This window comes from Prosopis cineraria, unplaced genomic scaffold, assembly GCF_029017545.1.
Source record: "Prosopis cineraria cultivar Desert tree isolate PC_DT_omini unplaced genomic scaffold, ASM2901754v1 PC10, whole genome shotgun sequence".
In the NCBI taxonomy this organism is placed as follows: Eukaryota; Viridiplantae; Streptophyta; class Magnoliopsida; order Fabales; family Fabaceae; genus Prosopis; species Prosopis cineraria.
The window spans coordinates 37,853,543-37,873,865 of NW_026555341.1; the positions used below are offsets into that span (position 1 = coordinate 37,853,543).

General features: G+C 33.9%; 3 protein-coding genes across 5 annotated transcripts; 1 reads left to right on the top strand and 2 right to left on the bottom strand.

The window, feature by feature from the left end:
- The first annotated feature begins 3,685 nt into the window (after positions 1–3,685).
- LOC129323222 (cyclin-SDS) lies at positions 3,686–8,370 on the top strand. Of its 2 annotated transcripts, XM_054969831.1 has the most exons (7): positions 3,686–4,834; positions 5,099–5,269; positions 6,512–6,678; positions 6,893–7,021; positions 7,167–7,344; positions 7,763–7,807; positions 7,983–8,370. In XM_054969831.1, exons 1-7 carry the CDS (start codon positions 3,755–3,757, stop codon positions 8,010–8,012), a joined length of 1,800 nt encoding a protein of 599 aa, XP_054825806.1. In that variant the 5' UTR covers positions 3,686–3,754; the 3' UTR covers positions 8,013–8,370. The 2 variants fall into 2 exon arrangements, 1 of the variants encoding a protein (XP_054825806.1); XR_008596387.1 differs by having other exon boundaries at positions 7,167–7,807.
- A 799-nt stretch (positions 8,371–9,169) lies between these two features.
- Positions 9,170–14,854, bottom strand: LOC129321418 (binding partner of ACD11 1-like). The gene is made up of 6 exons (XM_054967179.1): positions 14,721–14,854; positions 13,264–13,347; positions 12,723–12,826; positions 11,943–12,018; positions 10,727–10,810; positions 9,170–9,918 (listed from the first exon to the last, which is right to left on the bottom strand). The coding sequence occupies exons 1-6, from the start codon at positions 14,724–14,726 to the stop codon at positions 9,370–9,372; spliced, it is 903 nt and encodes a 300-aa protein (XP_054823154.1). The 5' UTR covers positions 14,727–14,854; the 3' UTR covers positions 9,170–9,369.
- Positions 14,855–16,734: 1,880 nt separating this feature from the next.
- On the bottom strand, positions 16,735–19,818 carry LOC129321264 (uncharacterized). 2 transcript variants are annotated; one of them, XM_054966979.1, is made up of 5 exons: positions 19,754–19,818; positions 18,900–19,657; positions 18,186–18,504; positions 17,124–17,182; positions 16,735–17,036 (listed from the first exon to the last, which is right to left on the bottom strand). In XM_054966979.1, exons 2-5 carry the CDS (start codon positions 19,204–19,206, stop codon positions 17,002–17,004), a joined length of 720 nt encoding a protein of 239 aa, XP_054822954.1. In that variant the 5' UTR covers positions 19,207–19,657; positions 19,754–19,818; the 3' UTR covers positions 16,735–17,001. The 2 variants fall into 2 exon arrangements, with proteins under 2 accessions (XP_054822954.1, XP_054822953.1); XM_054966978.1 differs by lacking the exon at positions 19,754–19,818 and having other exon boundaries at positions 18,900–19,670.
- Between the last annotated feature and the right edge of the window lie 505 nt (positions 19,819–20,323).

Below are 20,323 nucleotides of genomic sequence, written 5' to 3' on the forward strand. Positions count from 1 at the left end.
ATGCATATTATTATTATCATGCCATTTGAGTGATTGATGGCTATGTTGAGAATATGATTATAATTGTGGAAATGAGAATATGTATTAATTTTGTGAATAATGTATATATAGCCATTTGTGTAAAGTTTGTACTTGACTTTATTCTTGAGATTATTCACATGAGTTAGATGTTAATGTGATTAACATGTTATTAATGTGATTGTTTACATAGTCACTTTGATAAACTTATTAACCACTTGCATTCATGATTAATTACCATGCAATTGTATAACTTAGATGTATCTTGGTTACTGAGTGATTGTACTCATCCCTCTCTTTTAACATATTACAGGAGCTAGCTCATCTGAGAAGAACAGAGGAAAAGAGCATTAGGCCAAGTGATAATGATCACTTCTGTAGGCCTCTCTCCTTTTATGTTGATATGTGTATTTAGTTTATGATATTGCCAATTAGGATAATATATTCTTGATCCACTTGCACTATGGGTTTTGTGTTGGATAGAAAGACATTTTGGGCCCTTGAGAATGTGTTTTGATGTTTGTGTTATAGTAATGGGCCAAAATATTTGTGCAAGTAAAAATAATTATTATCATGCTTCTGCATATGTTTAATTAAATGATATGAGTTCTTAAAATATTTTAAAGACTTGGAATCCCTTTGTATTAAATAGTTTGTGAAAAAAATATGTTAAAAATTAATTTAGGTTAATCTCGTAATGGACAATCTATTTGGGTTAGTTCTTGATTAACCATAGTTAGTGTGATAATTAAGTTCTAATTTAGGATGCCCTTTACAGGTGGCTATATGGAAATTGTGGAAATGGAAAAATAATTTCATTTTTCAACAAGGTATTCTTAAACTTCTTATTCCTACTGCTGTTTTATTAAATACTTGGAAACTCTATGTTTCAAAGGATGAGGCTGGGTTAACTACGGGGGATTTAAGTGGTACTCATGTACAGACTTGGCAACCTCCCCCTTGAGATTAGGTTAAAATCAATACTGATAGAGCTGTTTCTTCTTCTACGAACAAGGCAAGATGTGAAGAAGTTATGAAAGACCATGATGGTTTATGAATAGTAGGGCTTTCCCACCAACTTAGCTGTTGTAGCCCTTTTAAAGTTGAAGAATGGGCTATCTTAAGGAGCCTTAGACTAGTTTGGGATGTGGGCTTTAGGAGTATCATTGTGTAGTTTGATTCTAAAATGCTAGTGAAACTTATTAATGGGCAGCCTCAATGCTCGAGTATTGGAAGCTTAGTTCTTCTAGAAATATGCAATTTACTCCATTTTAATTGATGAGTGGAGGTAAAGCATGTGTCAAGGGTTCTAATGAAGTGGCTAACCTGCTAGCTAAACAGGGAATCTTCTCTTCTTCTCTTTATGATTTGGTGCCTTTATTTTTGAGAGACTTAGTGAGGAAAGAGAGTGGGATTTCATTCCCCTATTAATGTTTAATTTTCTAGTGTAATGGGCTTTGCCCTCTCTTTTACCAAAAAAAAAAAATTAGGCCATTTAATAATTTGTTGGGAAATTTATATTTAATGAAGGCTAATATGACTTTATGATTGTGTTAAAAGATGTTAAAAATTAGTTCTGATCTGTTAAAGCAGGCAATTTCTAAATTATGAATTTTGAAGGTTTTGAATTTATATTTTTTTTTGAAATAAATGTGAATAATAACTTTAAAAGTATTAGTAATGACGAAGAAAATATAGTAATTATATCATTCAAATTTATTTTCTAAAGTCCTTCATTACTTTATTGTGTGTGTGTGTGTGTAACCTGTCGAATTCAATGTATAGTAATTGAATAGTTCAATGTAAAAATAATAATAATAATAATACCATAAGTGGCCGGTGAACAAATATTATCATAAGTGGAACATTTCCTAATTTGGTTATGTGTGAGACGTAAGAATTTCATTTCTCAAACTATCAAACATTATTATTAGGAGCATGAATCTAGTGGGAAGTTACAATACAAACGGTGCCCACATCTACGGAGTACAATACACTGCATCCGTTCACAGGCTGGCCAGATGGTGCCTAGAAGGAGTGCACGGCTTCCATGTGACCCCATTTCTTAACAAAAATAAAAAAAATAATATACTCTATATTCCAAAAAAGAAAATAAAAAATATTTTATTCTCTTTTTCTAAAATATGTGAGGACAATGTTTCTTTCAGCACAAAATAGCAGTGCGTAACTCATGTTCTTTTTATGCATCATTTAAAATTCTTGCACAAAAATATAAAAATACAATTGATATACTCCCAAGTGATAGAAGCATGTCTTCAATCTATTTCAATAATTAAGTAAACGCCAAAAAGATTAAAAAAAAAAGAGTCCCTACATTTAATATTAATATGATTTTGTAATAAAAAATACTCTTAGACAAAATAATAATAATAATAATAATAAAGAGCTAACCACGAACCAAAAGGGATAAGGAGAGCTGTGACCGAGCGCGTAACATTTTGTGTTTCAATATGATTATTATCTTTGTATCATGGCCTGAGAGCTACAAATCATGCACGCTTACGGGGAGGGGAATACATGCGCAGACAGGTTGGCAAGAGGGAGTTACAGATCCTAAAACATACTATAATTTATAATTTCACAGGATATCATATCAAATATATTTATTTCATTTCATATGCATTTACACTTTCATTTTCACAAAATAGTAAATATGCAAGGAACTCATTTTAGCATAGATTTCTTTTTTAAACCAAATTTTAGCACCAATCCAAGTATCCAACATATATGAGGAAGAATAATATTTAAGATCCTTTTAAAAGAATTTATTGCAATAAAGATACATAAATTATGCGTAAGATATTGTTCAGTAAAAACATATATATGTTATGGTTAAAAATTAAGCTTTAACTTGTTAAATTTAAAAAAAACATTAAAAAAATATAAGTTAATATTTAACTTTTTAATAACATGTTTTTATAATATATTATTTAATGTAAAATTGATGGGTTTTTATTGTAAAAAATTCTTTTGAAAGGCCTTAAATCAAATGTCATTCTCCCAATATATTATTACGTCAGCTGTATCAGTTATCACAATACTGAACACTAGTTGATCATTTAAGTAAGACTATTTTTTTGGTGACTGACAAGGAAAACTGTACTACTTATTGTTAGCACTTTTAACTTTATAATAAAAAGAGCAGTCGGACTATTTAATTGCTAATGCATTTTTTTTAATTCAGGTGTTCATCCTCATTTCGAAAAGAAATCTTACTCTTTAAATTAAAGTACATTTAATTACCAATATTTTTTTGTTGTTCGATGGTATTTTTTATTAAAAATAATCTTATTTAAGATATAGTTGGATATTAAATATAAATATTTTTTAAATTTTTTAATAAAAATTTAAATTTTAATTCGTAACGGTGAAAAAAAATTGTGAATATTAATTGGGCTGTGGGGTATAGAACCGGATTATATTAAAAAAAAATTAAATAGTTAAGTCAATTGTCATCTTCCATATTCTGGCCAAAAAACAAAAATTCTCATCTTCCATAAATATAACTGGTCTTGATGTCTGAAAGTGATCATGGAAATTGCTTACGTGGGACCACCATATCATATAAATATCTCAGCCATGTACCCCACGCTTCACCGAAGTGAGCCTCAACTCTTGTAACCGTTCCTCTCTCCCCCCCCCCCCCCTCCCCGAACACACACCGAAGCATTCAACGCCACTAATTTGCTCTGCAATTCTCGGGAGCCAAACAGCAATGACAATTAGATCGAGCAGATTGAAGCGGAAACTGGAACTGGAACCCCCGCCTTGCATCAGGAAGAAGCTCCGGTCCAAGCTACATCGTCGGAGAAGATGCCAGATCTCTCCCGTCCTGCTTGGTTCTAAGAAATTCAAAGTTTCTGAGGAGAACGCCGGTTCAGTGGATTCGAGCCCTTGCTCTCGCGTTAATGGTGAAGAATCATGCAATTCGACCAGAGTATCGGTTGAGTTCGAGAGTAAAAGGAGGTCGGATTCGAGGAAGAATATAATCAACGAAGTTGGAGATCTTCGGAAGGGTAAATGCAACGAGTTCCGGAGGATTCGGAGATCTGAGAAGCAAAAGGATCGCGAGATGGAGGTATCTGAGTCTTCGTGTGTGGACTCGAATTCTGGTGTGGGTGAACAGAGGAGTCTGGTGTTGAAGTTTAGGAGTGGAACAGAATGCAAGAGTGTGAAAGAAACCGAAACAAATGAAGGTTCTGAAGCTTTTACGAAATCGGAGACTACTTGTGATCAGCAATGCTCTGCGGGAGATTCCAGATACGGCACCGCGAGTCTTCAATTCTCATCGGAGATAGCGCGAAACGATGTCGTTCCAGCAGGCTGTTGTGTTCTCGAGATGTTTGGAAAGGCAGGGGAGGAGACGTTCAGAGGAAAGGAAAACGGATCTTCGGAATTAGAGTTCTCTCAAGTTTCCGGATATCATCAAGCTAATGTGAACACAATCGAATTTAATGCGCAGTCGAGCATACAACAGGGTTCAAATCATATTGTCGATGATTCCAATCTAACTTGCACAGAGCAACTCTCGTACGGTGATGTATCAGAGTATTCTTCAAGTCAGGAGCCCGAATTTCCTGATCACTATTCAGATATCTTTCCTGAAAGCTCAGAACTAGAAATTTCGGATTACTTTACTGATTCTGGAAGTCAATTCTCAGAAGGCTCCGCTGCAGGAAATGTCTCGCCAACATTTTCTTTGTTTATTCAGTACAACAATGAGTTTTCGAGGTTGAAATCACCAGATTCTGGAATTGCTTTGCGCGTCGAGGATGATACCTCACATCAACCAGAAGTATGTTTTGTTTCTTAAGCACTGATTGGTGCTCAAATCTGTGGTCTGCAAAAGAAATGTAGAAATCAGGGCATGATTTCGGCTCCAGTAGCAGCGCATTTTTGTTTTTGTTTTTATAATAATCAGTCAAATCATTGTTTAATTTTCATAAAAGAAAGCACTGTTTGATTTTTCTTTTTTGGGTAAAAAAAAAAATCACTGTATGATTTATTTCGATTACATAATTATTCGGGATGCCCAGGTATTTGATAAATTTGATTTTAGTTCTTGAGGTTTGAAGATGCCGAGGTTGAAGACAGCTACCAAATGCTCAGAAAGAGAGAACGGAGGCAATTGTATTTGTGCAATTATGCAGAGAAGTACGGTTCCAATACCACCGAATACGGCAGTCTCGTTCTTCAGCAACGCTCGCAAATGGTCCACTGGATAGTTGAGGTTAGTCTAATTCGAAACCCTGCTAGCTTCAATTGTGAATTTCGCTGATGATGTCTCAAGTAACTAATTACCCCATGATTGACATAAAATAGAGAACCTTCTCTTGGCTAGCTATTAAGCTGTACATGTTTCATCTGACTGATAGAACACGTTCGAATAGTTAACGAAACGTGTGCAAAGCAAATTTAATTCTATTAGAGAGTAAATCCTCTCTACACGTTGACTCTTTGAAGACCATCTCTTACAACGAATTTTCAATCGTTAGATTTTTTAGGACGGTTGTGTTCCGGCGTACTTCAATTTTGGTGAGTGGTAACATGATGCATGCAGTACAATTTCCTCTTCTCGTATCCATCTTGGTAGTTTTGACTTTCGAGTTCTGCCAGGACGGCATTGCTTTGTTTAATTTTTCTGTTTAGGCTATCGGCATTGCTTCAAATTTCAGTTTTTCAATGCTTCGTTGAAGACTCGAAAGAGAACAAACGCAGAGGGAGGGCAGTTCCGTATCACTATTAGCACACTCAGCAACATGTACCATGTATGCATGGTATGGCAGGAGTTTTGCCGGGAGCACAGAAATGGCAGTTGTAACTCACTATAATATACAACAGTACAACTTGCTTCTTTTGTTAACCACAGGCTTTAAATTTTAATTTTAAATTTAAATTCAAGCAAAAGTTAGATATAATATAACATGATTTTTATAATAATTTAATTTAATTTAATTCGGGAAAAGTAAATAATTTAAATGATACAATGATTAGGGAACATTTTTTAATTTTTGAATAATCTAACATACTTGAATTACTTTTTGCAAAATACATTTATACTTCAGCAATTTTAACTAAAGCTTATTTTTAAATATAAATTAATTACCATGTGAACTAAAACAATTATCGAAGAGGCCATGTTTCGGCGCACTATAAATAATATTTCTTTAATAATTTATATATTTATTATTGTATAACTAATCTTCCCTACAAATAAATTGAAGATTCTTTTTAGATTTGCATGTGCAGCTGCTGCATTCACTTCAGTGGGGCTCTTTTATTTCTCGTTCATTACATACTAAAGATAAGAAAAGAAAGTTGGTCTGCGAACGCGAACCCTTTAGCGCTTAGATATGTCTTATTATTGCAACCGGTGTTTCTGAAGCTTGCGGCTGTAGAATCATTGGAATTTGAACTGCTTATTGACCTTGTCTAAAATTCTTGGAATGCTCAATTGGTTTCAAATGGGCAGCAATCTTGTCGAAAAGAGCTTCGGCAAGAGACGATGTTTCTTGGCGTCAGCCTTCTTGACCGGTTCCTGAGCAAAGGATACTTCAAAACCAAAAAGAACCTTCAAATTGTTGGAATAGCCTGCCTCACATTGGCCACGAGGATCGAAGAAAACCAACCTAATAACAGGTAAGGGATTTAACCTTTTCATTTCTTTGTTGGGGTCCTAGCTGTCAATGGGGTGACTGTGTGTTTTCATCTTAAGATTAAGAACTAGAGAAATATATTATTAGTTGGCTTAAACTGAAGTGAAGTCATATGTAATCGAATCCCTAGATTAGTAGGGTTCATTTTCATTTGATTATATGCCAACCTAACTTCAGTAATTTGTTGAGCCTTGTAGCGTACGGCAAAAGAATTTCTACGTAGGAAGCACCGTGTATAGTAGATGTGAAGTGGTCGCCATGGAATGGATGGTGCAAGAGGTGCTCAGTTTCCAGTGTTTTCAGCCCACCATCTACAATTTCTTATGGTATAATAGTTTTGCATTCTTTATCAGTACCTGTCTTATCTGATTTTTAAATTACGTTCTATGGCCGGTTTATATTAGTAGAGGATATATATGCGCGCAAAACCTTGAATTTATGTTTATTTCAGCCATGCATCATATATTACAGGTTCTACCTAAAAGCTGCTGAAGCTGATGCAAAAGTGGAGAAGAGGGTCATGTTCCTGGCAATGCTGGCACTGTCAGCAGAAGAGCAGATATGCTACTGGCCATCAACAGTTGCTGCTGCACTTGTAATCCTGGGTTGCTTAGACGTCAATGAAAATGCATCCCACAAAGTCATTGGGGTAATATTATCGCTGTCAGTGCAGAATACTGAGGCTCCAGCTGTTCTTAAATACATCAAGTCAACGGTTATAAATCTTTTTGACACTGCATTGCTTATTATCAATTCTGTGAGCAAGGCTAGATCTGCCTTAACCATTCTAGATTCATTTTGGTCCTTCCTTAATATTTTTGCACATAAATGTATATCAAATATAAAGTTTAGATTAAGCATACGTACTTGGTGAAATGTTCACAGAGGTGCATTTTCAGACTTCGAAGCCGAAATGTGATATCGTTTACATGGTTCAGATGCTAAACCCACCCCCCTCTCTCTTTTTTTTTCGTTTCAATGGATTATTCCATATATGTGCTTAGGCTTTCCAGTATGGGAACTGAATGGGAATAATCATGTTGGTAATTAATTTTTTGATTTTGCAGATCCACGTGAGATCAAAAGATGAGAATTTGCACAAATGCATTGAGGTATGAATGTTTGCCATTTATTAGTCAAACTTTATTCCATTGTTTTGTAGTCACAAACACCGGTGTATAATGAGAAAAGAAAGCACTATATCATAAATTTCATTTCAGTTTGTCTTCTTATTGATTTTGCATTGATAAATGAGAATGAATTTATTGTTATTTTTTATTGCAACAGAGACTGGAGTGGTTGTTGCGCTATCTATGATAATGATAGCACATTAGCTAACAAGGAGGACATTATCCTTACAATTTCTTTCTGTTCGTTGCGAATTATCGTTACAATTTTTTTTATTTGTCTAAACACAAATGCATCATAAAGGGAAGGTCATTTAAAGTAGCATTTCTTTGGCTTTGATGCCTGATCATGAATATTGAATAACTTCTTATTCTTTAACCTTTTTGAGAGGAATGCTTTTTTTTTTTTTGGGGACCGTGTAACTCTTGTAGTTGTAAGCATTCCGTAGTTATTAAGAGAGTTTTTGTTGTTACAAACAAGATATCCTTGGGTTTATGTGGTCAAAACCCAACATTGGGATAGAGATCACACATAGTTATTGTTGAGAATCGCGGAGCAATTGTGCAAATTTTTATCTTGTGTTATGATTCCTTCTTTCCTAAGGAAGAATTTTGTTTTGTTATATATTATAATAGTTTCCCTGATAAAAACAAATGGATAAAGAGAAATTAGAAGAAAAATTTGTCTTTATAACGTTTGATCAACATAAATCCAGATAATGAATTGTAAAATATTTCATAGTGATCACTGAATGGTTTGTTTGGGTGCATAATGTATTCATTCAAATGAATTCATTATGTTTGCAGACTCAATGAAATAATTGTAGAAATAATGTACCAAATATACACATTTGAGAATCTCAAGTTCATTCTTTTCTCTGCAACACAGTTTACTCTCCACCAAATGAAGCCTAAAGACAATTGACATGCTTTTTATCACATATTATCATAACTATTTGTGCCATCAATTTCCTTCTAATTTTCCATTCAAATAAAGTGACCAGCACCAAGAGTACAATATAAGAACCAGCAAATCAATTAACTACAAGATTTTGAAAGTCCCCCAAGTTTGACACGACGATTTCTCGTTTGTCCCTGGTACTAGTTACTGCAAGACATTATTATAGGAAGTTTGAAATGACTTTTGAAGGAACGACATTAGGGATGAAATAAGTATAAAGAATCATTTATTGAAATGTAATTGAGACCCACTTTTCAGTTTTGAGAGTTCAAGGGACTGTTTGTTAGTTATCCATAGGATGATATGATAATCTAATGCATAAAATGTAGTGCATTTTGTCTTGGAGATAAAATGTGTAGAGAAACTCAGGTGCTGTAAAATATTAATAAATAACAATTGATCTTATCCATTCAATATTGACCAATATTAAAGAATTAGGTCTTTCAAACGAGAAACAGCCTTTAGATCATAACAAGTTTGCAACAAAGTCAAATTGCAGCAACTGAATATTGAGTAGAGTGTAAGCATCCAAAAAATCAATCATACAATACTGATGAGAATGTGGAGAATTGGAAGTCAGTCCAAGTCACGCAACTGCTGGCTTGCTGTCATCGGCCGAATTAACAGGAACTACCGGTCGGCTCCCGGCCTCTTCTCTGATCTCTTCCTTTTCCTTATGAACAACCTCCTCCTTTTCCAGGTCAGCCTGTCCCACCTTGTCCTTTGTCATAGTGCCAACATCGCCAGCAGCCCTTGCAACAGCAGAGAAGGTTCTTGACAAATATGAAGCTCCACTAGAAACATAAGGATTACTCATGACAGCAGACACAGCACTACTGGCCTTTGGCCCAGCAACAGCAAGAGCAGACTTTGCCTTTTCAGAAACCTGAAACCTTTCATCCATCTCTCTCACCTTTTCATTCACCATAGCTGTTCCAATGCTTAGTTTGTCACTTAAACCTATTTTCTGGTCTATGGAAGCAACAGTGGCAGAAGCATTTGAGATCAAGTGATGGCGTTCGTCAAAGGATTTCGCCCTGTTGAGTGCATCCTTTCCTATAGTAACACTCTTGGCAAACACCAAATTAGCCACATCTTCAGCCTTCTTAAATACAGCAGCAGATTGCCTTTTATCCTGAAGGGACCATTACGCATTATAAGCTTTCATTAAAGGATTACAAGAATTTGATAATAATAGAAGCAAAAAATAACACACACTAGCTGAGAATTGAGATTCTCCATCTCGCTCAAGCTAAAGTTCTACAGCTTTCCTTCAAAGCTGCCCGATCACAAAAATGTGGGAGTGTATTTAAGCGCAAGGATATGGACTATGTTGAAGTATCTCCCTCAGCCCAATCCAATATCTCCAGTCCAGCCCATGTTCGCAAATCATCAAAATAATTTATTTTTATATTGAGTTTGTTCTAGAACTTTTTTCTGTTATAATATCTTGTATACGTGTCCTCATCCTAAAGGAACTTGCCATGTATATCTGGCACTGTACGGAGCTTGAATAATGAAATGAGAACTGAATTTCAGAATATATTTTTAGCGCTGCTTTTTCTATTTGTGGCTTGACATGGCACCTGGGCCAGGATAATATTTCAGAAATGAGAAATGATTTACAGAAATAATTTCTGGCTGGAACACATCTAGATAATTGCAAGGGAACGTGCGAAAAATTGATGTATTTTGTCTCAAGTTCAAGCTGATTTTGAGTTGTGGCATACATGGAAAATGTGTGTGTGTGTGTGTGTGTGTTTTTTTTTTTTTTTTAAAGGTGAAGGCATATAAACAATAAAGAGTAAAACATGTTTGGGTATTTAGACATGTCCATCATATTCAACTACACATATGGATGAAGAGTATCACAACAAAGCATGATAATACTCGACTACATGCAAAAAATATGACTAAATATGGGCTTATGATCAGGTACTTACAGGGGTTGCAGGAAGAGCTTCTTGTGGCGGCTGGTATTTCTCATCGAGTGTAATGCTGACGTAAAGATCCGCTATTTTGGCACCCTATTAAAAGTGAAAAATATAGTAAATATTTCTTTTTTTTATAAAAAGACAACTTAGAGTTAGATGTGTTCATGGGAAGGAATAGGACTGGAACACTCCGTCTCCTGTCCTGTTTCAAAAAAAAATTGAAATTGAATTTTTGTTTCATATCTCATGTCCTATCTCAAAAATCATTCTGTTTCATTAAGAATTGAGATGGGACTGGAATGAGATCGGGACGTTTTGCCATCCCAATAAATTGGATAATGTTAGAGAAAAGTTTGAATAATAATATTCATTAAAATTTTAAATCATATAATTTATTAAGTTTGAAATCAAAACAACACAAATATATAAATTACAACAATTTAAAATCAATTATTAAATTACATTAATCACAACTACTCATTATTATAGCAATTACAAGTGCTCTCTAATCTTTAAGCTATAAGAGCAGTAATAACATACAAGCCAAACACAACATTAAATTATTATTCTTCTACTTTAGTTGAAATGTGCTAAGCTAATTGCTCTTCCAAAAATAAAATAAGAAATACGATATAAATAAAAGTTATTAAATAAATAGATATAAAAATAAATTATATTAATATAATTATTATATTATAAAGAAAGATATCGCCCCATTGACTCTATGTCATTAAAATTATCAGTATAAAAAATTTTAGTTTTATATAAGAATTGCAAGTATTGAAATTATAATTGATATAATTAATATAAGTATAAATTATATTAATATAATTAATATATTTAATGTATATTTTTAAAATAAAAATAACATATATAATATTCGATGAGGGACGGGACGTCCCAATAGTAATCCTGTGTCCCGTCCCGTCCCAAAATCCTTTTCTGTCCCATCTTACAAAGTCTTGTCTTGATTGTTTTCAGGCCAAGACAAGACCTATCCTAATATAATCAGGACGATGCCAGACTAATCGAAACGGGTACAAATTGAACACACCTATTTAGAGTATCTATTTGTCTTTTTGCTTTTTCAGAAAAAAATAATAAATTTAGTAATTAGTAATTGACTATATAGATATCTTAGCATTACATTGATATAATGCATCAAACTACTGAGAGATAAACTTGTAAAACTATCAATGCAAACATTTTTTGCGAGGAAATATACTGTCAAAAGTGATGCTGTCTCAGCCCCCGGGGACTCCTTGAAGGTAACATAAGCAACCTGGGCGCTCTCATTTTCCCTGCAGACCATTAAACGGGTGTTTAGTATGCGGACAGATTTTATATTATCAGGAATTTGAAGTTTTGGAATGTCATATTCCCATGTACAGTAGGCAGACTGGAAAAAAAAGGGAGAAAGGCAAATAAGGACATTGTAAGAGCTTTAATAACAAATTAGAATTTTTAAACACACGTTCACAAATTTCATTACTTCTTCTACCATATTTTAGTACTAAAGTTTCTAATTTGTCACTAATGTTCTTACAAGATCTTTGCTTGTCATTCTCCCAAAAAAATATTTTGGGAACTTTGCTTTCCTTGCTCTTAAGGACACTAAAATCTTGGAAGAAGATTAGCCGTTGTCTCTACAATATATGAATTATGTAATGTCCAATGTATGTGTTTTGGTACAATAGCATCAAGATTCTTGGTCTGGTGTCATGATGTTACCCAAGATAACGACAGGCACAAGATGAAACCATTTTGTATGGTAAATCAACCCACCCAAAGCCATAGGGACCTCGTATCCCCGCACTTTTAGCTTTTAGTCTTATTAAATACTAACTTATCCTCATGAAAACTTTCAAATGTCATAACAAACCAAGAATATTGGAGACCGTATCTTTTAGTACCTTGGTATCATACATCATGGTATCAAAGCATGAGTGAATGTGGGAAAACAATGTACCAACTACAAACGACACTTCGACACAGCTGTTCTAACCTTTTCATCTCAACATGCCGAATATCACCTGAGGATGAAAAGAATTCTCTAACGTCCATTTCAGAGACAGCCAGTGATAGGTTGCTAACCTTGACTGTTTTTATCTACAACAAGTAGAAAAGAGGAATCAGCTTCGGAAATCTCCATTTGAGGAAACAAAAATCAGATGACTAGCTTTTAAATTTGTCATTAATTAGAATATAAACATGGGGAACACATAAGATTTGTTTTAAATTACAAACCTTGAAAATTAAACCGATGACCAAAATGTGGCATAGCCAGAGGACAAAAATGTCTATGGAAGTACACTGAAATTAGTCATGTTCGAGACATTTTGAGTCCCTTATGCCTACATGTATTTTAAATTTGAGATCTATCACTACTTTTACGACTTGGATGCTTTAATGGAGCAGTTATACTATCAAGGGCATGAAAATCTAAATTTCATTTCACGTTGAAATGCCTGCAATTGATTATTCAAACAAGTACAGCAAACAACTTAAAGCCAACCAATTTTATTGTATCAAAAAGTTTTCCTCACATTTGAAATATTGTTTGTCCAATTCGGTGTAGCTGTAGACTGAGGAATCGCTTCAACTTGTTGTTCAGTATGGTCTACTGGGGCCTGCACGTACAATTCTTAATTAGGCGCGCCTAGGGTGATATTCCATGAATCAGGGAAAGTAGTGACATGAGGAAAGAGTAATGGAATGCCAAAAGTAATCAAATTATATGAATGATGGAGAGGTTGGTTAGCAAGAAACAAAAGCAGTTGAGTGAATTCTGCCGTGCTTAAAAGTAAAGCGTGTACATGAAGAGTCAATAAGTCAAGGGAGATAAGTTATTCCTGAGGACAACCAACGAGTGAGTGTTCAACTGAAAAGCAGCAATGAAAATGACAAATAAATTTTTCATGATAAACTTCAAGAATATAAATGACTTAATATACTAGTGATCATCGCCCAAACTATGGAAGCCCCTCTTATTGAATTACTTCAACAAAAAGAAAGAATATCATGTATCAAGTATCTTCAATAGGCGAAATGCATAACTGCAACAGATGTAGGACCAAAGCTCATCGCTATCACTTGTTTTGAGGGCCAAATAATGCCATTTGATCCAAATGGACCATGGTCAAAGTGCATCATAAGTGAATACAGTATCATGAATTGACTATAGCCTAATAAGCTTGTGAAGGCTTTACTTCAGATGAGGTGAACCTTGAAACTTTAACTTCATCACAGTTAATAAACGTTTCTCAAGTCAGCAATTAAAATAAGAATAGCGCCACCTCAAAAATAAAAAGGTGTATTTGTGATATTTTTCTTTAAAAAATCATAAAAATACAAATGTTCATTATTTTGGAACATCAACATAGCCAAATGTCTTTTATTTTACACAGAAGCTAATTATCCAAAGAAAAATGAAAAATAAAATTGAAAAGTTAGAATATTATAAGGGATATTAAAAAAAGGTACATTAGAAACCTTTAGCCCAGACAAAATGTACGAACTTGGCAATCAGGGAATGAAAACAAATGGGATCAGTGTGCTTTGATATTTTATTTTGAAAGATACGGAAATAAGATATTGTAGAGTTTTAAATCTTTAACAACCAATCAATCCATATATCTATATATCTATCAGGTCACAACATTCATAAACCATCCAGAACTGCTCATTATACTCGTTCAATGCACAAACCCACATTCTAGTTTTTCTTATTTTGCATGCGCATCATACATGTTATTATATATGAAAATACATTACGTTAAGTGGTTGATTTGCACACGACACGAGCGCCACAAATAGCCAAAAAAAAAAAAAAAAGAAGAAGAAGAAGAGCGAAATATATAAACAAAAACCCATAATGGATCCGAAAGGAAGCAAGTTTCAGAGGACAATCTACAGAGCTTCAAAATTCACAGTAATTAAAAGGAAGAATGTGCGACGAACACAGCAGATCTAAGCGAAAGCACGTCGAAAACATGAAACTTACCGACATTTTGAGATCATGCAGTTTTTTCCAGAAACAAAGACCGTGACAGTGGCGGGAAATGACGCCACAGAGAGAAAATGAGAACGTTGGTGAGGAAGGAGGAGGGTGGGAGGAGGGTGTTGATTTAGAAGGAACGAAATGGTGAAGGTGTTCCCAATTTGATCAACGCATCATGATTCATTATTGGTTAGTTTTGGCCGTTGTTTGTGTGATTTTCCTTTCCGAGATTTCATTGGCTGTGCCCCTTGGCAATTTTTAAGATTTAAAAAAATAATTAAAATGTGATATTATTTATTTAAATATTATGCTAATTTACCAAAAGAAATAAAAAATAAACCTGTAATGTTCACGATTTATGCTATTTTCATAAAAACATGAAAATAATAATTTAAGCTGCCTACATATCTTTCGATTTAATTAATAATAAAACTCTAAGACTTTAAATTTACTTATATTAGAGATACTCCTATTTGAAATACCGTGAAACACTTGATGAAAACACCTTTTTTTTTAGAGAATTTAAATATTGATTCATCATATTATAAGAAATTAATTTCTTATATTAAATTAATATGAGATATTTTTAATTAAATTATACAAACTAATAAAAATTAATTATCAAATTAAAAGTATAATAACATTTTATTTTTGCTCTGATTATTGCAAATAAGAAATGAATCTCTTTTTTTAAAATAAATTCATGAAAATATTTATCTTTTTTTAATTTAATAAAATTATAATGATCCATTCATTGAAAAAATATGTTAACAATTTCTTATATTTAAAGATAAAAAAAATTTTAAAAAAATCTCTTGCATATAGGGATGCAGGAAGTATTAATTTTCATATTACTCGGTACATCATCAAGTATTTCTTTTCTTTTCTTTTTTTCAAATGTAGTAAATTGCTATGGTCAGTCTGCCAACCAAACTCTGTCATGCATTATGATCCAATTTAGAGTCGCGAAATTTTTTGTCGGTTTTTCCATCAGTATAACGAGCATTATAGGTGAATTTTGTATTTTGGTGATTTTAATGCGATAGGTTATTTAGGTACATTGCTTTTTCTTTTGTTTTGTTTTGTTTTGTTTTTTATTTTTTGTTTTTTTGTTACATAAGTCCACTGCTTTTTTATGTACGTGCGACAGCGGGGGTTTTCATTAACTTCACACCTTTTCGGTGTAAAAGAGTTTTTTGGTTGTTGGCTTTCTTATTTAAACAAAAATCGATTGTGGATCTTTTTTTCCTTTTTTTTTTTTTTTGGTAAACCACTGTGGATCCTCTTTGGTAATTGACGAGATTCCTTGAAGAGAAAGAACGAGCACAGAGGATGACTGCGATCTACACGTATGCAACATCCACGTGTGAGTCGCCTAATCCACTTGTTCAGTGGATGCCCTCCATTAATTAAGCAGAATTTTTCTACATTCACAGTCAAGGCTATTAGAACCTGTCGGAAGAATAATGAATAATTACGCAGATTAATTTTGTTGAAGTATGTGACTAAATTCCTTTTTATGTGTGAATGTATAAAAATATATTTTTTTAAAAAAAATAAAAGAATCACATTCAATACCCCTCAAAAAAAATTAATTACAAATAAAGACAAATGCAGAACAGATTTTTATTAAAATGAGAACATGACTTTTTTTTTTAAAATGAAACTTATTATTAATTTTTGTTTGTGATTAATTTTTTTGAAGGAGAACTGGGTGTGATTCTCCCTCAAAAAACCATAGTAAAAGTTACAAACTAATTGCTCATCATTTCTCGACAATTTAAAAAAAAAATTGGTGAAGATTATATAGACCTCATGATTCAAAGTGTCCCAACATCCAAATAGGATCCGTCATCATCATTGTCTTCATTTCTTCGAAATTAAAAAAAAATTGAAAAGAAATAGATGGAGAGGATCAAAATCCAAAATCAATATAAAAATCTCTTGTTCAATTGGTGGAATGCAAAGGCAAATTCACCATTCATACTGCATCAGGGCGATTTGAATTGGCAGGATGTCACCAAAAAGTTCATATTATTTACAATGAAATTGATTGAATCACATTTCAACATCCAAATAAATTGAGTTTCAAGTTCAAACCTGACATCAATACTTTTCCTCCTACATTTCTTATGCCACTTCAAAAGAACCTCGGTCAAACAATTCCCTCCAAAAATAAGTGTGCAGATCTCCTACTAAGTTTTACAGACACCTTCAGAACTGAGTGAACAGCAGCTTACTTCCTCAAAACTAAATCTTGCAATAAATTTATGATTAGCGTAATTTACTCCTTCCTCAAAATTATGGTTTTGACACCCCCTGAAAATTTCAGAACAGAAACAGAGAAGTTTCAGAAAAACAAGGAAGAAAGTAATCTCTTTTCCAGAGAAGTATTTTGCCACATACCTTCAACTTCTTCAAATTGGATTTCCTTTGGCAGGTCAGATGCTGCATGGTATTCGAAACTACAGAGAAATGGCAAAACTTCCTTTTAATGACGGATTAATGATCAGGAAAACTTCAAGAAAAATATGATTGTAAACAACTACAGTCAAAAGGAGCATGAAACAGTTTATTGAACTTGGTAAAAACCAATTTCAGCCCAGAAGTTACAGCACAGATTTGATAATTTGATTGTTAAAGTTCTAGCTATCTAATAATTACAGGAATAGTTGAAGTACTTGAGAATTGAAAGGGGTATGCAAGGGAAGGGAGATCTGACGAGCCTCGTTTTAGTGTGACATAAATTACATGCAGTATGAGACCAAAAATCCCATCAAGGGGATATCAGAAAAGTGCAGTCACACAGAATAAAGATCGGAAGAAAAAAAGAAAGAAAGAAATAACTGCCGAGATTTTCATGTTCAGCTGTAGTTAAGTCGCAAATAGTGAGCACAAAAATTACAAATGGAAGAATGAAGTCAATGAGCACAAGAATTACAAATGGAAGAATAAAAAGTCAATTAGCACAAAAAATTATAAATTTTTAGCAAGTCTGTAGATTATATCTGTCCGAGCCTCCAAGGACTACCACAAGATTATTCAACATACAACTGAATGCCAACAAGCCTATAGGAGCATTATAGACACTACTTTCCATATGTATATATATTTCAAAACTACATACTTAGAAGGGTCGACAAAATCAAACAATAGAGCTCTCTCCAACCCAAATGGCTCCTCAGGGAATTAAATTTAGATTTCAAGGAGATCACAAGATGAAAAAAATTCCATCCTTTCAATAATTTTGCCCAGTATCCTAAGCATTTTTTTATTTTTAGGGTAAAGTATTCTAAACATATTTATGTTAAAAAGAGACATGCACAGCTCGAATAAGCTGTTACTACTTCTTCCAAGCATCCAACGGATAAGGAAACAAATCACTTTAACATCATCAATACATTAAGGGACAAATCATTATTGTTTAAAAACAGGTGTCATAAAAGTGACGAGTGGCAGTTTCATTACCAATTGGAGAAACCCAACTTGAGTTCGTGATTAGAAGCCTTCTTGGTAGCTCTAACTAACACAGTCACAATTTCTGTCTTTCGCGTACTAGCCATAAGTAGATCATACTCTGTTGGAATTATTATTGCAAAAAAGTTGTCACTTAGAGCACTGAGATACATCTTCTCAACAGCTGCTAGGGTAATCCTTCTCCTAAGTGTACCGGACTCCGGGTCAACAATGTAAATGGCAAACTCGGTGATTAATAAAATACGGCGTTTCATGTTCCCTGAACCTGTTAACCTCAAAACCTTATCTGCAAATAGAACTTGCCTGTCTCCTGTGAAAAGAAAATGAAAAAAGAATTCGGAATTTCATGGATTGTTACCTCAAATCTTTCTCTCTCCCAACCCAGTCCCTCGTTTGATTATTTTAATGCATAAATATCTTTTCAAGTTGCTCTATGCATGTATGATGTGCATCATTCCCACTAGAATCCCTTTATCATTCCCTCATACACAAAAACTGGAAAGGAAAAAAAAAAATCATTGCGCATTGTAGTTTATAACGTTATTTAATGTGATTGAGTAATTTAAATAATGTTAAATTCACCTCAGCTTCCAGAAAGATGCTAGAGGATGACCAAATGAAATTCAAAACCTTTGTTAGTTTAAATTTTCTAGAGCATAACAATGTTTTCTGCGAAATAAGTAATTGCATTTATTTAGACCTAACCTTGTTTCTGCAAAATCTTCAATAACAGCGGGTGAGAAGACATGTCAATGTAGTCCCCTTTATAATCTGAGACAGAGGAGGCGGATCTTCGAAGCTTTAAACCCATGAACGGGTCTTCATCTTCGGCGTAGACATGGCTATTTGTAGGCTCAAGTCGCGCAGTTGCTTCCCGTTGATCGTCTTCGGGAATGTTGAGTTGAGGAGGGAAGGGATCATCAGACCCAACAACGTCGTCGTTTTTGGGACAAGGCTCGGACTTGCATTCTGAAATGGGAGCCTGTCTCTTCAACCTGAAACGTTCCATCATCTTGATGCCTTTTCTCGGGGATGTCGTGGCGAGCACCGAATTTGGCCAATGCTTTTGTGCATGGAAGTTGTAACGGACTCCTCCTGAGGCGGTCTTCAAATTCACAAGCTTCTTCTTCTTCAATCTTCACATTAATATCATCTTTTCAAAATTTTAAACAATTATTTTTAATATTTTCTAATTATCATCATACATTTAAAAATTACGAGTATCTACATATTCAACCCAAAAAAAAAAAAACCCGTTTGAACCAAACATTTTCGGAGGTTTGAGTACGATTGTGTTCGGCGGCGTTGCTGGTGGCTGGAAGAGCTTTGATCCTCCGTAGTCCGGACTAAACCTCCGACCGATACACGAGATGAAGGGTAAAACAAGCATTCAAATTTCAATCACTGATTAAAAGAAATGAGGCCGACGTCCCGAAGTGAAGTTCTCCAAGACGAGCCTAGTCCTAACAATTTGGGGAGCATATTCAATACAATCAGTGAAGGAAAAAGTTTTGCGACATTTCTTCTGTCATATATAAATGATGTTCAATAACATGCACCTTTTTTTCTGGTTTTTTTAAGATACTCTCATAACAGGCATGAAATTAATTTCTCAAAAAATCTGTGGGCCGATTTAAGGTTGTCCTCTCTCTCTCTCTCAAAAAAAAAATATATATATATATATATATGTTCTTCATACCCTTTCAAAAATCAAACTCTATTATTTATGTCACACCCCTTGGCCCTTGGTCAATATTATGCACTTCTATTTCCACGCTCTTATATTTTCTCCACTGACACGTAAGTCTGACATCAAAGATTCTATAGTTCTTTTTTTTTTTTATACACACATTTTTTTCAATATCTTGCAGGTTTTGTTTCACGTTCACGATGATTTTTTATAGACGCTAGAGCAATTTTTGCTAACTTTCTTTCATGGCATGCCATCACGTTTTAGCGATATTTAAGTTTCCTTTCCATGATTTGCAACATTTTTTCAGTGGACATGAGTACCCAATTTTCCCCTAAAATGTGCAACCATATCATGAGATTATGTCATGCGTAAAAATTTCAATTTTCCTGGATACACTTGCCTGATTTTTTTCAAAAGAAAAAGGTCTTTTTTTCTT

Excerpts from the sequence above, each read along its gene's own strand:
- LOC129321264 (XM_054966979.1), bottom strand. The coding sequence starts at position 19,206 with ATGATGGAACGTTTCAGGTTGAAGAGACAGGCTCCCATTTCAGAATGC. Across the intron at positions 18,505-18,899 it reads GAAGATTTTGCAGAAACAAG|GAGACAGGCAAGTTCTATTT; the intron begins GTTAGGTCTAAA and ends TTCTTTTCACAG. Across the intron at positions 17,183-18,185 it reads AAGTTGGGTTTCTCCAATTG|TTTCGAATACCATGCAGCAT; the intron begins GTAATGAAACTG and ends ATTTCTCTGTAG.
- LOC129323222 (XM_054969831.1), top strand. The coding sequence starts at position 3,755 with ATGACAATTAGATCGAGCAGATTGAAGCGGAAACTGGAACTGGAACCC. Across the intron at positions 4,835-5,098 it reads ATACCTCACATCAACCAGAA|TTCTTGAGGTTTGAAGATGC; the intron begins GTATGTTTTGTT and ends ATTTGATTTTAG. Across the intron at positions 7,022-7,166 it reads ACCATCTACAATTTCTTATG|GTTCTACCTAAAAGCTGCTG; the intron begins GTATAATAGTTT and ends CATATATTACAG.
- LOC129321418 (XM_054967179.1), bottom strand. Across the intron at positions 12,827-13,263 it reads GGACAAACAATATTTCAAAT|ATAAAAACAGTCAAGGTTAG; the intron begins GTGAGGAAAACT and ends TACTTGTTGTAG. Across the intron at positions 10,811-11,942 it reads AGACAGCATCACTTTTGACA|GGTGCCAAAATAGCGGATCT; the intron begins GTATATTTCCTC and ends CACTTTTAATAG.